Source organism: Garra rufa, chromosome 24 (genome assembly GCF_049309525.1).
Source record: "Garra rufa chromosome 24, GarRuf1.0, whole genome shotgun sequence".
In the NCBI taxonomy this organism is placed as follows: Eukaryota; Metazoa; Chordata; class Actinopteri; order Cypriniformes; family Cyprinidae; genus Garra; species Garra rufa.
Genome location: NC_133384.1, coordinates 860820 through 873949, shown reverse-complemented (window position 1 = coordinate 873949; position 13130 = coordinate 860820). Strand labels below are relative to the sequence as shown.

At 38.2% G+C, this 13130-nt stretch overlaps 1 protein-coding gene across 4 annotated transcripts in view; it reads right to left on the bottom strand.

The window, feature by feature from the left end:
* The window catches only part of mak (male germ cell-associated kinase), a 44810-nt gene that overhangs the window by 8982 nt on the left and 22698 nt on the right, over window positions 1-13130 (bottom strand). For all 4 annotated transcript variants that reach the window (XM_073830691.1, XM_073830690.1, XM_073830692.1 and 1 more), the window contains one exon: window positions 185-352. In XM_073830691.1, coding sequence (XP_073686792.1) covers window positions 185-352 — 168 coding nt within the window. The remainder of the gene's footprint in view (window positions 1-184; window positions 353-13130) is intronic.

The window sequence follows — 13130 nt, the reverse complement described above, 5'->3', positions numbered from 1 at the left end:
CATGATTCTATACAGGCGTCAGGTAATTGTCAAACCAGAGGGTGTCAAAGTGAACCTATGAAAGGTAACTTTTCACACCAACCAAATGAACAAAACTCTGACCTCAGAATTTATTTTACACAAAAAGTTTTATTTTTATCCATTGTAATAATTCATCAAAAAATGCATTGCAATTTATATATACCTTCGCAGAAGAGGGTCTTTTCTTTGGGTCCCAGTGAAGGAGATCTTTCATGAGGTCTAAAGCCTCATTGGTGGCATTGGGGATCAGAGTTTTCAGTGGTGTAGGAACACACTGGGGGAAGCGGAAGTTCATCGCAGCAGCAAGCTGATAACCCTCCGGCCAGTCTGACTGCAGGGGAAAATAACAACTTACTATCAAGCACTTTTTTTTTACCAATTATACTAAATACTGTAATAAATAAGATCTCATTAAGAACTCGGATCAGAATTCATTATTAAAGTCGCACGTAGCTCACCCTAGCTCACCATATATGAAGGATGCCTTGGGGTTAGTAAATTTTAGTAAAAAAGCTGCAATCCTTAATTTTTTTTTGTTTACAATTTACAAAATGTATACAATAAGTGGGTACATCAGGAATCCATTTTCCAAACCGTGTTTTTGGCTTATCCTGAATCACTACGGTACATCTATAGTAAGTTTTTGTATATTTTAGACTGGTTCTGGTAGGAACTGCTGTGGAGTAGCCCAGTACCTGAGCTTTTGTCATAGACATAAACAGAGGATGTAGCTCCGGCTATAATGTTCTTCCGCAAGATGCATGCAGCCAGAAGTTACAGACTGCAGCTTTAAGTACTGCAGTAACAAAATGAACCTCCATCTCCATATGGCCAGACACCATCCAGCCCTGGTAGCAACAAGGAGCACACACCTGTCATGCTAGATGCAACTGACATTGCCTGATGCTTTTATCTCAAAACACCTACTCGGCACTCTCAAAAGATGCAAATTAATGCACTTCATATATCAGTTGTGTATAGTTTCTAACTTCCGCCAATATGGATCAACGAATTTGATGACATTACACTATACTCATCAATCTTTGTCCAATCAAATGCTTTCTATAATCCAAAGCATCTACCCCTACACTATAAATAGACAGTGAAGCTGCGGCTGAAATCTGTTAATTGTTCACAAAGTTAGTATTTTCTGTCTAGTGAATGGCACAGTGGACTATAATCAACTGTATTACAATAGAAATGTTAACTGACCGACAGCGGTATCCAACGATGCAAACTACTCGACTTTTTTTTCTCAAATATGGCCAATTTAAGAGAGAGAGAGAGAGAGAGAGAGAGAGAGAGAGAGAGAGAGAGAGAGAGAGAGAGAGAGAGAGAGAGAGAGAGAGAGAGAGAGAGAGAGAGAGAGAGAGAGAGAGAGAGAGAGAGAGAGAGAGAGACAGAGACTGGAAGTAGAACTGGAAAGTCATGATCCACTTGAGCTCCTAATTTTTTTGCAATCTTTTATCTCTAGAGTGAAGCAGGCCTAACAAAACATATATCAAATCAAAGAAAAAAGTGAGAGGAATATTAAGGTGACCGTGATAGCTGTGAATTTGTTTGCTTTTTCTTCAAAATAGGCAACTAAAGAGCACTGAAACAGAGCAATCAGGAGGAAACAGGATAAACTGGATAAAGCAGAAGATACTGGAATCAGTTAACATCCAAAGAACAGGCAAGACTGAATCTCCATCTACACTGCATTTTAAAAGACTATTACAAATTAGCAAAATAACTAAAAAGTTGTTTTAGTTAAGTTGAAATATAATAAAGTATAGAAAACTAGTCTGAGAGTGACAGTTAAAAAGTGACAGTTAGAGGAAAACAAAAAACAAAAATGGAAGCCATTGCAGCAGAGCCCCTCCCCCACTCAATTAAATTGACTATTAAGAGTGTAGACAATTAAGAGTGTAAAGGACAAGAAAGCCTATAAATACAGCCTGCTGAAGAACAACCCAGAGACCCTAATGGCAGATGTTTCACAAAAAGGGGACAGAGCCATCATCACTAATCTGCTTCTCTACACAACAGTGTGCAATCTTTGGCACACGGTCATCTGTAAATTCTACAAAAGTTATAGAAAACTAGGCATCTGTAACGGCAGACAAATCCAAATTTATGAAGAAAATGACATTAACAATGCATTTCTAACAGTAAATATCTACCATAATGGAACCATAATGTTCCAGGGGACTTAAGCATCTCTCAGCTCTGTCCAGGCAAACTTCACCAGCCTAAAAGCTCTGGCAGAGGCTGAGAAACAAACACAAGGAGCAAACAGTGATGCTGCAGGAGGCTGTGACACCCAGAGCTCAAGAGAGAAGCTAGAGGAGATGGAACTTAACCCTGCTGAACACGACCCACAGCTAAAACAGTCTGTCGATCAGATCAGAAACAGCCTCTCCCTACAAGAGGTAGAACTGGTGGAGCTCAGGGAACTAGCACTCTCCCATGCAATATCCAGTGAACGCCTACAACACCTGGAAAATAAACTTAATCACCTCAAACGTGACTTTGAAGCTAGTGTTAAGGAGCTAAAAGGAGAGATATGCAAGTTGCAGCAAGATAGGGAGACCCTGAATAAAGAACTGAAAACAGTCAAACAGGAGCTGCTGCTCAAAGGAGTAATACAAAGCCTGAGACAACAAACAGAGAGCCTCACACACACCTGTAAGCAGCAGCCCAGCTCTCCCACCACCCAGACAACACCAGCCCACAGTCCAACACCTGAGTCCAGCATCACAGCAGCAGCACCACTGACACCACAGACAGATGACCCTGAGGGACCCCAAGAGCAAGGAAATGACCCACAGAATGCAGAAGTCATCATCTTAATTGATTCAAATGGCAAATTCATCAATGAAAAACAGCTCTTCCCTGGCCACAAAACATTAAAACTCTGGTGCCCAAAAACAGATATTGCCCTACAACAACTGAACAGGGAAAATCTGGGTGAACCCAACCACATCATCATCCATGTGGGCACAAATGACCTGCGGGCACAGCAAGAGCGAGTAGCAGACTCCTTGACACGGGTGGCCATAAAAGCAACACAAACCTTTCCGACTTCAAAAGTAGTTATCTCCACCATCCTGCCCAGATCAGACTTCCATCCTCGCACCATACAAAAAGTAAATGCAGACATTTCACGTAGATGTGCTGGAATGCCAAATGTTCACCTGGCACATCATCCCACACTGGACCTCTGCCATCTCTACGACCATGTCCACCTCCGTAAAGACAGTGTTCGTGTGTTTGCCAAAACTCTTAAAGACGTGGCCCTGGGTCGAACCCCAGGCAGCCCCCCCATAGAACGCTAGAGCAGCCACTACCTTTCAGCCAGTGAGACGCTTTCCCCCAACAGCACCTCAAATCATCACCTCTCCAGGCTCTACAAATCCTACCCACAGGCCTGCACCCTATGGCCAAGCCACCATGCCCCCACCTCACTGCCCTGGACCTGTACCTCGACCTGGACCTATACTTCAACCTCAGCCTCCACAACCTGTTCTCTACTACCATCAGTCTATGCCACAGCAGCTTAGATCCCAACAGCTGCAGCACTCTGCACCACAGGGCACTCTCTCCTTGGACCAACATCAGCGAAACCACAAAAAACCCAGAGCAGCTCCAGCGAGGAACAACAGCATCTCAACAGACCAGCAGCCTGGTCCACATCCACAATCCCACCGGCCAGAGCATCAGGAGCAGAGGAGTTATGCCGCAGCCCTAAAAGGGCCAAACCACACCAACCTAGTAGAGATTAAGGATCTGCTCAGACTTATATGCACACGACTGGAACAGTAGTAGTGAGTAAAAGACATACACACAAAATATGTATAAAACAAAAATGTAGATCTGTTTACACATGTTCTCTTTGATCCTTGATACTGTGTTGAACATGGGTTTGTTTTACTCTAGAGCAATATTAAGATTGTTGAATTTTTTTACATTTGTTGACAAAATGAAATCATTAATTATTACAATGTGGAACATACAAGGTATTAATTGATCCAGTTTTGGTTACAAAACCCAAACCGCAGATTTCAGAAAAAACATATCAGGCATGGACATAATAATACTACAGGAAACATGGCGCAAAACTGACGAAGTCACTCTTTGTCCCCCAGGATACTGCGAAATAGTTTTATCCTCTAGAAAACATGAAAAAAAAAAAAAAAAAAAATCACACGTGGAAGAGATTCAGGGGGCATCATAATCTGGCATAAACAAGAAATTGAAAAATACATTCAAACAATTAGAAAAGAAGATTCACATATCTGGCTCAAAATCAACAAGCACCTTACACAAACCACTAAAGATGTTTTCTTATGCGCCCTCTATATTCCTCCCTCTGAATCTCCATACTATCATGAGGACATCTTTGAATCTCTTCACAGTCAAATTAACCACTTCCAGGCCCAGGGAAGTGTGTTGATCTGTGGAGATCTAAATGCCAGGACAGGATCTCTTCCCGACTACACCACAGATAATGGGAATACCTATATTTTTGGACAGAGCTTCCCACAAAACATTGTAAACTCCCCAAGAAATAACTCTGATGACCAAGTGAATAAAAATGGAAAGCTTCTGATCGAGCTCTGTCGAAGCCTCGGTCTGTACCTCATTAATGGCAGGGTGAGAGGGGACTCTCTTGGGAGGTACACCTACAGTTCATTTCATGGTTGCTCAACAGTTGATTACATGATCACAGATCTGGATCCATTCTTTTTCGGAGCATTCACAGTCAAACCACTAACACCCCTGTCAGACCACAGTCAAATTACTGTTTACCTAAAAAGGACAACAAATACAAACTTACACTCACAGCCCAGTAAGCTATACAACATTAGACAGAATTACAGATGGGCATAGGGGTGGGCGATATCTCGATATTTAAAATATATCGAGATATTTTTTAAACTTGATATGAATTTTGACATATCGTATATATCGATATAATGTTTATATTTAATTTTCGCCACTTTGTTTGTTTGCCTTCTCTGTGCTGTGCTCGCCCCCGCCTCCTTGCTTTTGTTCCCCCTCCCCTCGCCTGTCGTCTCATTCAACATGGCGGCGCCCACAACCAGCCCGGAGACTACAGAACTCGTTGCAAAAAAAAGGACAGCTGGCTCCATTATATGGAGATACTTTGGTTTTAAGGCGTCGGTTATCTTTCCTATAGAACAGGGCTATACATTGTTCTTTTATTAAACAAACTAAATAGCCTTATGTTATTTATCTTATTTACACGAAGGCATGTCATTTATGTCTCTGGTCGCGCGTTCACAATGTCTCCTCCGCGAAAACACGGACAGGATCGCGGACTCCATTCATAAAAACGGAATTTACTATAGCGCGGAATGCCACGGAATTCGTTGATTTTTGGATGAATAAATCAAAAGTTGGTCTGTCACTTAATTCAAATCGCGATATGGACTAGTGTCTGTGAAAACTGAAATGCAAAAAGACCGTTTTAATATGAATCCTGCATGTTCCGTTTGTCTCTGTATGTATGAATGGTGGAGACGCATTTTTTTTTTTACTACACTCATACTGAAGCACGCGTGAAGCTGAGTGTCACTGAGTGTCACTTTTACCGTTTCATTTGAGAAAACTAGCATCATATCATACTGTACACCAGAGCCGGCCCTCCCTATAGGCGAACTAAGCGGCTGCTTAGGGCCCCGCCGCCACTAGGGGGCCCCCACTAGTGATCCAAGTCATTACGTTGCAAAGCGCGTGGCTGTCACTAACCAAGTTTCCATCCAGTTTTCGAACTTTTTTGTTAATCGACAAAGAGAATATGCGTAAAATAAACCTGCGAAATTTGCTGTCCAACCGGCCTTTTACCGATAAAATGGTGTGCATAATGACCTCATCCCTAAAAAAAAAAAGAAACCGTGACATAAGATTTGGTGTATCGCAAAAAAAAAAAAAAAAATTGCCCTTGAGCTGTTTCCATACATAATTTCGCCTATATTGCGTAAATTATATAGGCTAGTAGCCTGTTCTTTATCCATTTGAAACAAAACCTAATACTAAATGTAAGTGTCAAGAGGTATTTTTTTTTTTACTTTGTTAGACTATTTACTTGATCATCAACAATAATCATAAAAAGGAGCAGTTGTATTTCTATCATTTTTTCTGATTAACTTTTAAATAGGAATGTTAATTTCGATTATTTCTCCTGACAACCGACGGTCATTTTTAACCGTTAACCGACAAGGTTATGTTAAAGTACAATTAAATGAAATTTTAATTAATACGCGGCTGTGACCCATAAAAAATACCTAAATTTGTTTTCCATGGATTAATTTTATACACGCAAAAAGCAGCATAAACAACAGAATGTGAGGATTCACATGGTCACGCACCTGCAGCGATTCTGCAAATGGAGGAAAACATTATAAAAGCTATATAAAAGAAACAAATAGATATGCAAAATATATTTTTCTAAATAAATAATGAATTAACAAAACGAAAAAAAAAACGTGAAACAATTAGTAGCCTATATCAACCTATGCAGAATTTAGTTTCTTTTTTCTGATGCGCTTTTGAGAAAGCGGCATCCTTTTTGTTTTCTTTTTTACAAAAGCAGACTGTTTGTTTTTAATGTGAATGTGCATAAATAAAATAAATATTTAGAATAGTTTGGAATAATGTCTTACTACTCTTATATGACCACAAACGAAGGAGTAGGCTATTGTAAGTTTCTTCCACTTTTATAAGGGGGAAAAAAATCAAGTGAGCGTGCTGGCGCCTCCTGCGCGCAGTTAAGCATTAGGCTACTAACTGGATCGACAACGCGGCTTCATTGTCAAAATAAAATACAGTCAAACATATTGAAAAACATGCTGTTTTATTTCCTCTCATTTTAGGACAAATCATTTAAATTTAATGGAACGATACTCATAACACAAGAACAAAAATATAAGAAGCTACTAACAAGCCAAAACGAGTTAATTTAAAATGTTGTACTTATCATTCCAATATCCACATAAAACAAGATTTTCAGAACAAAATGAATACATTTTAACTTGCAACGTAGCCTACTAAAGGAACATTAAATTAAGATATGTATGTTTGAGAGGTAACTTGTCAGTTTAATCAAATGAATATGATTTATGCGTTTTTTGAACTGGAAAACGGTGCTTTAACATTAGCAACACGAACAGGGACGCTGCCTCACATTTATTTGCCTCTCTACAAAAAGTGTTTCCAAACAGATTTTTGTGACATTTGAAGTATGGATTAAGAATTAATGTTCTAAAGTTAAACGAAAAAAGATTGTTTTGACACATAAGAAATTTAATCGACAAGGCATTTCCATCAGCTATGTCGAAAGCGCAAATTCCGAAGCTTTACATGTTTTTTTGTTTTTTGTTTTGTTTTGTTTTTTTTCCCACAAAAAAAATCTTTGGATGGAAACCTGGCTACTGGCAATACTCGATTTTTTTGCATGCTTTTGCAAGGCAGGGCCCCAAAATTATCCTGCTTAGGGCCCCCAGATGAACAGGGCCGGCCCTGCTGTACACAGAAACTTTAGGGCAACCTGTCAAAATAAAAGTACGGTTTAACATGAAACAGAACAATATTAGTATTGTATTACTTTTGTACAGTATAATGTAGGTGTTTATATATTCCTATTTAAATAATTTACATAAAACAATATATATATATATGATAAAAAATGAATATTACAAGATTCACCACTTAATTGTAGAAAAAAATACTACAATTATTATTTAAACGTTTTAAACTGAATATAATTTTTCTTCCATGTATTGATTTTAACAGTAAACCTCTGTTTGCCAAAAATTAAAAGGGTTTATTTATATATTAAAAGAAAATTCGCAGAAGCACTTTTTTTCTGAACTGCCTACCTCTGAGTTTCAATAAAAAAAGACTTTGGAATTTGGCATATTTGTTTTTCAGTAGTTTTGGGGGGGTTATTTATCCTGTAAAGATAATGAGATATATATTGTATATCGAGATATAGCAAAATATATCGAGATATATTTTTTGCTCCATATCGCCCAGCCCTAGATGGGCACAAAACAGCACAGAAAAATATGTGACAGCAATTGGCCATCCAAACATATGCTTACTTATAGACAACTTTCTAGGCAGAATTTATCCTCACAATCGAGATGGTGTCAATCTAGCTGTAGAGAACATAAATTATATATTTGAATATTTGGCCAATTTATTTAACCTCACATCCTCTAAGAAAATCCATAAAACCACACAAGAAAATGAAAAATGGTTTGATTTAAGCTGTAAAACCATGAGGAAAAAATTAAGACAATTATCAAATCAAATTCAAATTACTTGCATAAAAAAACATCATGAACAAGCAGCCATACAAAATGGAGACACCTGGAAAAATCACTTTGAACAACTTTATAGTGAAATTAAAATGAACCCAGAACAAACCCAGAAATATGAAAAAATGATTCATATGGAACATACAATTGGTAAATATCAAAACCCATTAGACTACCCTATTACAGAAAAAGAACTGATTGATAAAATCCAGGCCCTAAAAAACAAAAAAGCAAGTGGACCAGATGGCATTCTCAACGAAATGCTCAAGAACACAGAGCACAAATTAAGATTGGCCCTACTAAAACTGTTCAACTTTATTCTGAGTGTTGGTCACTTCCCTAAAACCTGGAATCAAGGACTCATAACGCCCATATTCAAGAGTGGAGACAAATCAGACCCCAACAATTACAGAGGCATCTGTGTAAGCAGTAATCTGGGGAAGCTGTTCTGCAACATCATCAACACAAGAATTGTACACTTCCTTACAGTGCACAATGTCCTCAGCAAAAGTCAAATTGGATTCTTACCAAATTATAGAACAACAGACCACATCTTCACCCTTCACACCCTAATTGACAAATACATTAACCAAAACAAAACCAAAATATTTGCTTGCTTTGTAGATTTCCAAAAGGCCTTTGATTCAATCTGGCATGAAGATCTGCTGTCAAAACTTCTAGAATCAGGTATTGGGGGTAAAACATACAATATTATTAAACAATGTATTCAAACAATCAGTGTTCAATTAAAATTGGAAATAAACAAACAGAATTCTTCACTCAAAAACGAGGTGTGAGGCAGGGCTGCCCACTATCACCGACCCTCTTCAATATTTATATTAATGAATTGGCGAAACTCCTAGAACAATCAAAAGCACCTGGCCTCACACAACATGACTGCAACATAAAGTTCTTGTTGTTTGCAGATGATCTGGTTCTGCTGTCTCCAACAGAAGAGGGTCTACAGCAGAACCTAGACATTCTGAACAAGTTTTGTCAGACCTGGGCCCTGACTATTAATCCTAACAAAACTAAAGTACTAACATTCCAGAAAAGACCCACATGTCAGGGAAAGAGACACAATTTCACCCTTGGTATGACCAAAATTGAATATGCCACAAACTACACATACCTCGGGCTGAAAATAAGTGCAACTGGTAAGCTTAATTTGGCTGTGAATGAAATGAAGGAGAAAGCAAGAAGGGCCTTTTATGCCATCAAAAAATCTATCCAAATTGAAATACCAGTTAGAATCTGGCTCAAAATATTCCAATCAGTCATAGAACCTATTGCATTATATGGCAGTGAAGTATGGGGTCCTCTCCTAAATCACGAATTTGAAAAATGGGACAAAAATCCGATTGAAGCTCTGCATACTGAGTTCTGTAAGAGTATTCTCAGAGTACAGAGGAACACACCGAACAACGCATGCAGGGCAGAATTAGGCCAATACCCTCTACTAATGCGCACTGAGAAACGAGCCATCAAATTTTGGAAACACCTTAAAATGAGTGACCCCAACTCTTACCATTTTAAAGCCCTTAAAAACCATGAAGTGAACCCTGAAAAAAGTCCCCTGATTCAGATGCTCCTGAAGCTGCAAAAACAAACTAACATGACTAACAACATCCAGAATCAGGAAAATGAAATATCCATTCACAAAATTCAGCCCAACCAAATTATAAAAGCACACAAAGAAAATTATCTATCCTATTGGAATGAAACGACAGAAAAACAAAGTAAACTTGAATGTTATTTGGCCCTACATAGAGATTACGCAACTGCAGATTATCTGAGTAAAGTAAAAAACTGTAAATTAAGAAGACAAATGACAAGGTACAGACTGAGCAATCATTCTCTGACTATAGAGAAGTGGGGACAGAGCAACACTTCCTCACCAGCTGTCCTAACTATCAAGAAATTAGAACAAAATTTTATCCAAAATTTGAAAAACTTTGCCCTGACTTTAAAATGTTAAACAAGAAAACACAACTTCAATATTTATTAGGTGAAAAACAAGATTGTATCTTACTAGCAGCAAGATACATTGATGCCTGTCACAAAAAGAGGGAGGAGTCAGCAAATCAGTGATGCGCCCACCCACATACACACACCACATTGAATTTTAAATTGTTCATAGAATTCTAAAATGTTAATTACTTGTCCTGCCTTTTTTTTTTTTATAATGTATATACATGCATGTTTCTGTTGCATACATATCTGTTTTACATTCAATGTAAACACACTGCTTTGGCAATACTCTGTAACAATTGTCATGCCAATAAAGCACATAATTGAATTGAATTGAATTGAATTGAATTGAGAGAGAGAGAGAGAGAGAGAGAGAGAGAGAGAGAGAGAGAGAGAGAGAGAGAGAGAGAGAGAGAGAGAGAGAGAGAGAGGGCTCTGTACATCGTCAACGGGAGACTGCGAGGAGACTCGCTCGGCCGATACACCTACAGCTCAGCTCTGGGGAACAGCACTGTAGACTATACCATCACAGATCTCGACCTTTCCTCTCTGAGAGCATTCACAGTCAAACCACTGAAACCTTTCTCAGACCACAGCCAAATCATCCTCTATATAAAGCAATCTGAAACATCACCCAAACCAATTAGGACCCCATATCAAATGAGCAAAATAATGTCTTTCAAATGGACAGAAACCAGTGCCAGTAATTACAGCACTGCTGTCGAATCCCCAGAAATACAATCCCTCATACATTCATTCCAAATACAGGAATACCCTAAAAACCAATTCGGCATCAATCAGGAAGTACAAGACCTAAACAACATATTCTACAAAACAGCACAAAAAAGTAATTTGGCAATTGTTAAACCAAAGAAGAAAAAATATTTAGATACTAACAAATGGTTTGATTTGGACTGTAAGGCTCTGAGAAAAAACCTCAGAAATTTATCAAATCAAAAACACAGACAACCAGATAATCCGGACCTCCGCCTTCTCTATTGTGAGGCACTAAAACAATATAAAGCCACACTCCGGCGGAAAAAAGCAGTTTTTGCAAAACCAGTTTGAAGAAATTGAAAAATCTATAAACTCACACAAATTTTGGGATAAATGGAAATTGTTATACAAACCAAATCAAGACGTTCTGGCAATCCACAGGGCTCTAGAGTGCGACCAATTTGGTCGCACGTGCGACCTAATTTCTCAATGGTGCGACTAAAAAAAATCAAAGGTTGCACCGGTGCGACCAGCCGTTCGAGGGGAAAAAAACGAAACTCCGTCACTCTTAAAGTCTCCCTGTTGCTCAACAACAGACACACATTAGACCCATATCGTGGTCTAAACCAGTGTTTCTCAACTCCAGTCCTCGGGACCCACTGCTCTGCACATTTTGTTTGTTTCTGAGTCTGACTCACTCAGTTCAGTTCATGAATCTTTCTACTAATGAGCTGATGATCAAAATCAGGTGCCTTAAATGAGGAAGACATACAAAATGTGCAGAGCAGTGGGTCCCGAGGACTGGAGTTGAGAAACACTGGTCTAAACCAATCAGAGATGAAGGACGGATCCCGCCCCCCCTCTGATTGGCCGTGGTCCAGATATTCCTGTACGTGTGTGTACGTTTGAAAATGCATATGATGCAGTCAGGATGTCTCTACATTGTTAAGCGTTCACAATGCCTCCTCCGCAAAAACACGGACTGGATCGCGGACTCCATTCATAAAAACCGAATTTACTATGGCGCGGAATGCCACGTAATACGTTGATTTCTGGATTGATAAATCAAAAGTTGGACTGTCACTTAATTCAAATCGCGATATGGACTAGTGTCTATGAAAACTGAAAAGCAAAAAGACCGTTTAAAATGAATCCTGCATGTTCCGTTTGCCTCTATGTATTAATGGTGGAGACGTGTATTATTATTTTTTAACTACACGCGTATAGACTACTGAAGCACGCGTGACGCTCCCGCTAATTTTTGGCATTTGCATCTCACATGAACAGATAAATCTCCAAACCTACTGTGTCACTTTTACCGTTTCATTTGAGAAAGCATCATATCATACAGTACACAGAAACTTCACGGCAACCTATCAAAAAAAAAGTACGGTTTAACATGAAACAGAACAATATTAGTCATGTATTACTTTTTTACAGTATAATGTAGGTGTTTATATATTCCTATTTATAAATCATATATATGTTTGCCAAAAATTAAAAATGTTTATTTTTCATTTGATTAAAAATAAATAAATGTTTATGCTTTCATTTGATTATGAGAAAAATTAAAACAAGAATTTAAAAAAAAAAAAAAAAAAAAAATGGTAGAGCCCTATTGTTCAAAATGTTAAAATAGAGAGTTTTGGACTTATTTTTTCACTGAAATTTTTTCGTTATTACACAAAGTAGGGTAAAGTACTGGGGGGAAAAATATGCTTCAAATAAACAACTTTATATTGACCAGATTGTTAGTTAATCATTTACAAGTCAATATTGCCTATATGAACAGGGATTAAAAAATAAATAAAATAAAAAAGTAAAAAAAAAGTGAACTTGTAAAACTGCGGTGTTAAATGTGATGGTGTTGAAAATTTGGGTGCACCTAACTTTTGTGCTGGTGCACCTAAGAAAAAAAGTTAGGCGCACCAGTGCAACCAGTGCAAAAAGTTAGTCTAGAGCCCTGATCCAAGACGGGGAGAAGTGGAAGAACCACTTCCAAGAATTATTCAGCCCAACAGAAATTCTAAATTATAATCAAAATGAAATGATTAATAAACTAGACAATTTGGAAAGATCAATTAAAGCAAA